The 9742-nt window shown below is 48.8% G+C and overlaps 1 protein-coding gene across 1 annotated transcript; it reads right to left on the reverse strand.

Annotated features, from left to right (window-relative positions):
• Positions 1 to 1002: 1002 nt before the first annotated feature.
• LOC147116211 (calretinin-like) lies at positions 1003 to 5129 on the reverse strand. Its single transcript, XM_085990933.1, has 3 exons — positions 4639 to 5129; positions 3234 to 3305; positions 1003 to 1167 (listed from the first exon to the last, which is right to left on the reverse strand). Exons 1-3 carry the CDS (start codon positions 4687 to 4689, stop codon positions 1054 to 1056), a joined length of 237 nt encoding a protein of 78 aa, XP_085847059.1. The 5' UTR covers positions 4690 to 5129; the 3' UTR covers positions 1003 to 1053.
• Between the last annotated feature and the right edge of the window lie 4613 nt (positions 5130 to 9742).

Here is a 9742-nt window from a genome sequence, read left to right on the forward strand (position 1 = left end):
CGAGGTTTGACGTGTGTCAGGAACGATATACTTGCTGAGACAGTGAAACAGTCCGGCTGCTTGTTGATGTTTCTGCCTCCTCCCTCATTTAGCAGAAGGCCAGGTCATTAGGTCCAGGAGGCCAGGCCTTTTTTGACTTGCCTCAACCCCACCTGCCTATCCTTTCACCATATCCTTCAATCCACTTGCTCTGCAGAAACACTTCTAATACTTTCTTCAGTGCCCTTCCCTGGTAACTGATTCCGAACCCTATTACCTTTTGGGTGAAGAAGTTCCACATGATATCTCTTCTTACTCCTAACTTTCTGAATATTAATTTGTGACCCCTCTGGTATTTGATTCCTTCACCTCACTGAACAATTCGTCTGAATGATCTTTAAACTTGACCCTGGATTGCATCTCAACTGTTGCCTTTTGGGGGGGATGTGGGGTGGAGAGGGGGGGGGCGGCGGCGGCGGCAGGTAGAGGCTGGAGCAGGCCAGGTACTTCCTCATGAGAACAGAGAGAAAATCCGGGATGGCCAGCCACCAACACCCCCTGGGCTACCACGCACATCCTAATGGATGGATCCTGGCATAGGCCCCGAGATCCAGCTCACTGTTTTGTCTGAGGAACACTGTGAATTCTCGAGTCTCAGGAGGCAAGACAAGGGAATAAAAAGAGCAGAGTAACATACTAAAAACTCAAACTAATAGTCTGTTGGATAATTGACCTTCTGCTGTAGGCATACCTTTGGCAAACAACAGCATTTACCAAGACTCAAAGTACTATATATATTACAGTATATATATATATATCTATATTATCTGTTGCTTTAAAATGCTGAGGAAAGGGAGATATATTGAAAATAATGGACAGCCACTGCGAGTGAGTTCACACCTCACTGCCTCGACACCTGTCCCTTGTGGTGTTTCGTAATCTGCAATACAAGCACATTTGTGGTTTTCAGGATGCCCTGCACATGCGCTGGGCTGGAGTGGTGTTGGGTAGTGGGGGGAGGTGGGGGGCTGTGGATGATGTAGGGCGGTGCTTTCTTTGTCGAAGAAGCCCTCCCTACAGCGGCTCCGTGCACAAGATCATCTCCAGCTCCCGTCGATACAGTTTCCCACCATGCGAGAGGGACAGGATGTTTTTCTTGTACGCAGTCAGTTTCTTAATATCCATCTCCTGGGGGGGGGGAAAAATAATACATCACATATCCTTAGCTGTGGATCAGTTTATATTATACTAGCTGGGGAGCCCCGCGTTGTGAGGGCAATTTTGGGGCGCTTGGTCTCCCTGCCCCTGTGTGTCCCCCCCCTCCCTGTCATGTCCTCTCCCTGTCCTATCCCTCCCACCCCTCCCCTCCTCTCCCTCCCCTGTCTCCCTCCCCTCGCCCACCCCCACCCCCGCTCCCCTCTGTCCCTCTCTCCGGCCCCTCCCCCTGCCTAGCGCCTGAGGTCCGGAGCTGAGGTCCCCCGCGTATGGCGTGGCTGATGGACGGCCGCTGTGGGCGGGCGGGCGGCGCATGCGCGGTCAGTGGACAATTTTGGGGCGCTTGGTCTCCCTGCCCCTGTGTGTCCCCCCTCTCCCTGTCATGTCCTCTCCCTGTCCTATCCCTCCCTCCCTCGCCTCCCCCACTCCCCTCTGTCCCTCTCTCCGGCCCCTCCCCCTGCCTAGCGCCTGAGGTCCCCCGCGTATCGCGCGGCTGATGGACGGCCGCTGTGGGTGGGCGGGTGGGCGGCGCATGCGCGGTCAGTGCGGGCGGCGCGAGCGCCCCACGATTTCCCGAGGCTCGCCCCCCCCCGCGATTTCCCGAGGCTCTTCCCCCCCCCCCCCCGCGATTTCCCGAGGCTCCCCCCCCCCCGCGATTTCCCGAGGCTCTCCCCCCCCCCCCCCCCCTATTAAATTGTTATTTAATTCCCTAACACATCATTAAAATATTTACCTTAGTTCCCTAACACACAGAAAGTGTGGGGGAAAAAATTGTGAAAAATCAAGACGGCGGCCACTCACCTCGGTTCAGAAGGATAAGGCCCGCCCACACACGCACCGATTGGTCGACCGGTCAGGTCACCGAAGCGTAGGATTGGTCAATCGTCGAGTCACTCGACACTCAACTGTAGGAAGGAACCCGCCGTCCGATTGGTGGACCTCGACGTCACACGGTCGCTAATGAGATGCTAATGAGCGGAACGCTGAACGTTTTTGGGATACCGTGGGCGGGATTTTTGTCCGGCTGAAACGTAAATACGCCAATGACCGGTCCGGAATCGCAAGCTTTCTTTTGAGGCGACGCGCGCGTCGGTACACTCTGTAACTTTCAAACGTATAGAGAACGGACGGACAGACAGACAGACATCGGGACAGACAGACAGAAGAGCTCTTTTATATATATAGATATTTTTCAAACTTAAATGTATAATTTTTTTTTAATGTTATGCTCAAAGATAAGGAATGTTAGTGCTGGGGGAATGGAATTCTTCCCATTTCAGTTAGCCAGTGTCAACATCAAGCACTCCCAGGTTAGGTAGAACGTGCACCAGTTTGCTGTTTTCCCATTTCCCCACCAGCTATCTTGTGGCTTGCCTGCTTCTGATTGCCCAAGTAGGAACAGTTTTCTGTTGTGGGCCCATGCAGTCTTGATCCAGCTCCCACAGCACCTCCCTGAGCTCAGGAATGATTGTCAATTCAGAGCCACTCTCACTTAACAGGTCACAGCAAATGGAACAATGTCACACTAGTGCAGTAAGGAGTGCTTTACTCTGTATCTAACCCATGCTGCACCTGCCCCGGGAGTGTTTGACGGGACAGTGTAGAGGGAGCTTTACTCTGTATCTAACCCGTGCTGTATCTGCCCCGGGAATGTTTGACGGGACGGTGTAGGGGGAGCTTTACTCTGTATCTAACCCGTGCTGTACCTGCCCTGAGAGTGTTTGAAGGGACAGTGTAGAGGGAGATTTACTCTGTAGCTAACCCATGCTGTACCTGCCCTGGGAGTATTTGAAGGGACAGTGTAGAGGGAGCTTTACTCTGTATCTAACCCGTGCTGTATCTGCCCCGGGAATGTTTGATGGAGACAGTGTAGAGGGAGTTTTACTCTGTATCTAACCCGTACTGTACCTGCCCTGAGAGTGAAGGGACAGTAAGTGCAAAAATTGTTTGATTTCCCGGTACTGACAACCTTCACCTCAGTGAGCACACAGAAAGAGTCCCACACTCCCCAACTGTTACTGCTCCACTCCTGAACCCACCTTTTTATTTTTCTCGTACAAATCTTTCAGTAACGCATCCAGCTCATTACTATCGATGTAGCCATTTCCATCCTAAGAAAACAGACAGAACGCACTGAGTAAAACTTTGTGAAAAATATTAGAATCAGCTCTAATAGAGCTCCCCAGATAATAATGATATTACAGAGCAGCCTGCTGGTCAAGTGTCGATTGTTCTCCATATGGTAGCTGTGACCTTTTGGTTGGGATTCTCTGCTTTGTTAGAATCCTGGCAGAGCACCCTTTGGGTTCACCCCGGCCTCCGCTCCTGACCCCTCCAAGGTTAAGCTACTTTGCCTACTTTTAGCGGGCTCCCCCGACCTTTGCAGGGTAGTGGGGAATGGCTGTGGCAGGACTCAAGTGCCAGGGTGTGGGGTGGCTGGTGCCCTGCGCGGTGGGCCCGAAACAAGACAGCACCACCCTAGCCCATGCGACCGGTTGCGTAGCGAAGATGGCCCTTTAAATCTTAAAAAGCCCCATTCCCAGTGCTCAGCATTGCTAGGGTACACGTGATTGGAATACTTCGTCCAAAGTATTTCCTATCATTTACGTATTATTACAGTACATACGCCCTATTAGAGCAGACGTACTGTACAACTGATGTCACTTCTCGCAGAAATTCCTGGAAGTGCCAGCAGAATTCAAGACTGAGATGGATTGATTTTTGTTGGGTAAGAGTATCAAGGGATATGGAGCAAAGGAAGGAAAATGGAGTTGAGGTACAGATCAGCCATGATCTGATTCAATGGTGAACAGGCTCGAGGGGTTGACTGGCCTGCTCCTGTTCCCATGTTCCTAGAATTCCCCATGGTTTTTGCTGGCTCCCCGGCATAGCTCCCACAGTAAATCTTTCCCTTTTGTGTCTACGAATTGATACTTGAGGTTTCTACTGATGCCCAGTGCGGTCCTGAGCCACAGAGACCAAGAATGTCCCAGATTCAATCCCCAGTCAGTGTTGAGTTCACTGATCTCAGTTGGGGCGCCAGCTGGGGTGCTACAATTTGGTGTCAGCCTCCTTGGGCTGGGGAGGAGGAACATCAGCCAGTGTCACTGTTCCTGGTCACTATCCTGTGACCAGTGCTGGGAGCACCCATGTGTGTGGCCGTAGGGTGAGAAGGGGATCGGACTGTGATGCTTTCCCTTCTCGATCAAAGAGCCCACTGCCACTCACTGTCTCATCCCACACGTGTGATTGGTGGTTTGGGCGAGGGTGGCTCGAGCCCCTGGGGCTGTACACCTGAAAGACTCGCCCACCTTCAGAAGAGAGGAGAAAATTAGAAAAGAAAAATTCGATTCATCCATCAAAATAAAAAGCCTGTGATAGGCCGCGCAGATCAAAGTGAACTCCTTCAACAGGATGTAACATCAACACCGAGGGGATAGTTACCCTGTCGTAAAACGTGAATATTGCATTGAACTCCTCTGCGCTCAGTTTCATGTCCTGTGAATACAAGAGTCAAAATTAGCAGAAGAATTTAGCAGAGTATTTTTACACGAGGTCCATTCTCCTGACCATAATCTCCATGTTGTCTATTCTGTTTCAACTAGATTTCAATTTTTGCTGTTGAATGGTCCTATTTTAAGGTGTTTTTCTCTTTAACCTTCCATTGATCTCCCTATGCCCCCAGCTCAATGTGGTTGGGGGGCAGATGCGAGGGGAGGGGCTGAGAGTTTGGACTACCCGATCCCAGGACTCTATCACAGGAGGCAGATGAGGACTTTCCCTCTGAATTTCTCCTCCATCCTTGCAGGAAAGCAGCAGTAAATGGGAGGTAGGTCTGCCTGGAGCTAGAGGATAGGGAAGGGCTGACAGACTCCAGGGCAAGAGCAGCTATCATGTGATGACAATGATCTCCTCACCCCTATTGTCCTCCTCTCTTGCCTACTCTAAATCTTTTGTCTGTGAGCAAATGAGGGTGGATGCAATGGTGTCTGATCTAGAACATCATGTTCCAGGTCTTCTCCTGCAAAGTTCCTCTCACCCAACACCCCGACCTTGTCAAGCTGCACTTGTTCCCTGTGTCCCAGTGAGTCCACGTAAAGACTTTTTCTCATCTTCAAATTACTTCACCACTTTGCCCCACCCTATCGAAGTGATCCTCTCTGGCCATGTATCCCTGTACATTTCCTTTGCTACTCAGATTCGGACTCCACTGCCCCTCACCCCACTATCATTCAGTCACTGTGCCTGTGTCCTCTGGAACTCTCCAAAAAAAGAGTTCCAACACCCCACCTGTTTGACAGGGTTTCAATTACCACCCTTGCAAAAAATGTTGCCCTTCTCGTGCTCAGTGTTTAGCTCCCTCTACCTTTGTAAAACACTTCTGTGTAAGGAGCACTGCAGGGATGCTTGTGTGCTGATGATGCCTGTGAGAGTGGAGGGAACGATGGGGAATGGAGCTGAGGGGCTGCAGGATTGTGGGTGGTATACACCACTGTGGAAACTCTCCAGTAAGTATTTCCAAAGTTATAGTGAGGGGCAGGGGTTCAAGAGTGGGTGAAGCGTCAGACAACCCCTCCACTGCCTAGGGGTTGTACAGTCTGACAGAGGCAGAAATCTTGGTATTTGGCATTGGGTCACAGGTCTTGGATAAAGTGCACTGGGTTGGTGCTACTACTTTCTCACCAGATTCTGGGCTTGGGGCTGCAATGACATCTGATCCATACTGAAAGACCGCCATTAAAACAACAGGCCCTATAGCTGTAATAGAGAGCTTTCACTAACACTCTGAATGCTGGGATACCTCTACCTCCATAGTATCCTCTTGATTTCTCTTGTTCTCTAGCATAGCATGCAAGGGAAATGCCAGGAATTATACAGGGGAGACTGAGAACTGGAGCCCGGTAGAGAGGAGATCACTGTTTCCTGTATCTGGTTTGTGCGGAATGCAGCAGTGTTGGTAGGTCTGGTAGAATAGTTTGGTGGAAAGCAGTTTCCTTTGCAAGATATCTTGAAATCCAAGGTTTCATTGGGCTAGCCCAATGTTCTCTCACCCTGTGGGAGCTAGGTACAAATCTCGACCAGATAAAGGGATGAGTGTCTCCCTTTCTGCTAGCTAGTAGGGTACTGTATGAAATGAATTTGACGTGGTCTTAGTTCAAAGTCCATTGGGCATGACTACTCTAGCACAAAATTACCCTTAACCTGCCACGAAGTAGCAACTTTACTCACAGACCATAGGATGATTGATGTGGGAGATAGAAAAATACCATTCTGGTGTAGCAGGGTTGGAACTGAGGCACATTGTTGGGGCAGTGTAGAGGGAGCTTTACTCTGTATCTAACCCGTGCTGGACCTGCCCTGGGAGTATTTGTTGGGAAAGTGCAGAGGGAGCTTTACTCTGTATCTAACCCGTGCTGGACCTGCCCTGGGAGTATTTGTTGGGAAAGTGCAGAGGGAGCTTTACTCTGTATCTAACCCATGCTGCACCTGCTCTGGGAGTGTTTGGTGGGACAGTGTAGAAGGAGCTTTACTCTTTATCTAACCCGTGCTGTATCTGCTCTGGGAGTGTTTGGTGGGACAGTGTAGAAGGAGCTTTACTCTTTATCTAACCCGTGCTGTATCTGCCCTGGGAGTGTTTGATGGGACAGTGTAGAGGGAGCTTTACTCTTTATCTAACCCATGCTGTATCTGCTCTGGGAGTGTTTGGTGGGACAGTGTAGAAGGAGCTTTACTCTTTATCTAACCCATGCTGTATCTGCTCTGGGAGTGTTTGATGGGACAGTGTAGAGGGAGCTTTACTCTGTATCTAACCCGTGCTGTAACTGCCCTGGGAGTACTGAATGCTGACATAGAGCAGAAGATGGAAAAATGTTCCATCCGAGTACTGACCCTAATCTAGATTAGCCCAATAATCAACAATTGAAAAATAAAAATAAGTAAAATAAATGTAATGGACCCTCTTCCCCACCAATGCAATATGAACACAGGCAGGAAAATGCCTAACCCCTTGTGTTTGAATGTTCTGAGGTTGGTATTTTCCTGGCCATTAAAATGGCCTCTGAAAATTTCAGTGGCCATTTTGATTTTTCATATTACCTGTTGTCCACCAAAGACTGACCAGAGAATCGTGTAAAACAGGCCGGTGGGCTCCACGACAGGCAGTGAAAGTGAGAGAGGCAGGGGCAGATAGAGAGACAGGCAGAGAAAGAGAGAGGAACAGAAACAAAGTGTGAGAGAGAGAGTGACAGAGCGAGAAAGAGACATCAACTAAGAGAGACACAGGGAGAGCGGGATCAAGACACACACGCATGGATAGAGACACAGGCACAGAGAGAGAGAGAAAAGCACAAAAACAAAGCAAGAGATGGGGGAAGAGAAAGAAAGCGAGACACTGGCAGAGAACAAAATAGAGAGGCACACTCAGATAGAGAGAGATTGAGGAAGACGGAAAGAGCACCACACACACAGAGAGGCGGAAGAAGGACAGAGAGACAGATACAAGGGGACAAAAGAGGAACAGAGACAAATGCAGACAGAGAGGAGACAGAGGGCAAAAGAGAGAAAGGCAAATAGAGGAGACATAGACAATTGAGCAAAAGGGAGACAGCCACAGAAAGAGTGACAGATACACACACACACCTTGTAAGAAACACAGAGACATACACACACACAGGAAGTTTTAGAATTGGTAATGGCCATTTGGTTGTTCTGAAGCCCACAAACCTGCATGTCCCTCAATCCCTTCTGTGTCCAGAAATAAACTGAATTGCCGCTCAAATCCATTTATTGTGTTTGCTTCAGTGATAACCCATTCCATGACTCTATTGTTTGTATGAAATAGTTCTGGATGGACTTCATGGGTTAGGAACATAGTGCAGGACTGACGATATCTCCCTACTCATTTAGCCGGTCCCAACAACTAATACCCCTCAATTGTCCACACCCTCAAATATCTATCCAATTCTCCCTTAGATTTTCTTGCACTACCTGCATCCCCTGGGCAGTCCATTCCACACGTTCATCTTCCTCTTTGTGAAGTCACTAAGTCGTTACTGTCTACGCATCTTCCCTCTTCGAAATATGAGCTGGTGTCCCCTGGTTCTAGAATTTGTGCCAATGTCATATTTATTATTCAGGTTCTATTTATCTATTCCCGTAAAGATCTTGACTAAGATCTCCCCTGGGCCGTCTCTTCTCCAGGGTAAACAATCCCAGGCTCTTCAACCTCTCTGCGAAGATCAGATGGCTGAAGCCGGTTATCAGTTTGGGTGCCGTTTTCTGTGATGCCAGGATATCCTTGCTGTGCACAATGGCCAGAATTGTACATAATACAGGAAACTTTGCGATATCCGGCACCGACGGGACCGGCGTGATGCCGATCTATGAAAACTTCCGGACAGACCAGCGCTAATGTTGAAGGATACGGAGGTTTTCATCTCCGTATCTGACAACAAACACTGTTGCTTAGCAACAGCTTGTAAACAGTCGGCCCGTACCTTGGAAGCGTCTCTGTAGCTTAGCAACAGCTTCAGAGAGGCTTTCCAGAGACTGACTGTTTAAAAAAATGCTAGGAGAAGAAAAAAAAAGAAAACCTAACAAAACGGCTGCTGATTTCTGCCGTTAGATCGAGGTTTCCGGCCATACAACCTCCAGATAAACCAAAGTTTCCTGTACTCTGGCTGTGGCTGTACCGCACCAGCTTTGTGCAGACTCATTTTCACCTCCTGGGATTTCTCCTCTATCCCTGTGGCTACACGTCCCAATACCTGGCTAGCTTTCCTTACTGCTGCCAAGATCCCTTAGGTTACCCAATTTTTAAATGGCATCCCTGGTTTGACCCCTAAGCATATGTCTAGATCAACTTATCAATCCCCTTAATCTTGAAAATATCTGCCAGGTCACTTTGAACACTCCGAAAGATAACTATCCCAAAATCTTTCCTTATAACTTAAGATAAAAAAGAAAGACTCGCATTTATACCTCTGGATGTTCCAAAGCGCTTTACAGCCAATGAAGTAATTCTGATGTGTAATCACTGTTGTAATGTAGGAAATATATAACTGCTAATTTGCGCACAGTAAGGTTCCACAAACAGCAGTGTGATAATGACCAAATAATCTGTTTTTATTGATGTTGGTTGAGGAATAAATATTGCCTAAGACACCGAGGAGAACTGCCCTACTCATCTTCAAAATAGTGCCATGGGATCTTTAAGATGACTTGAGAGGACAGGCAAGTGTTTTGAGACGTCCTGATGTCCAAATATTGGGAGGACCGAAGCCATTGTCTTTGGTCCCTGCCACAAACTCCATTCCCTGACCACTAGTTCCATCCCTCTCCCTGGCAACTGTCAAAAGCTGAGCCAGACTGTTTGTAACCGTGGGGTTTTGTTTGACCCCGAGATGAGCTTCCGACCACATAACAGCTCCATCACCAAGACTGCCTACTTCCACCTCTGTAACCACCCGACTCCGACCCTGCCTCAGCTCATCTGCTCCTAAAACCCTCCTCCATGTGTTTGTTACCTCTAGACTTGACTATTCCAATG

This window comes from Somniosus microcephalus, chromosome 6 (genome assembly GCF_052327205.1).
Source record: "Somniosus microcephalus isolate GS21.2 chromosome 6, FLI_Smic_1.0, whole genome shotgun sequence".
NCBI classification, from domain to species: Eukaryota; Metazoa; Chordata; class Chondrichthyes; order Squaliformes; family Somniosidae; genus Somniosus; species Somniosus microcephalus.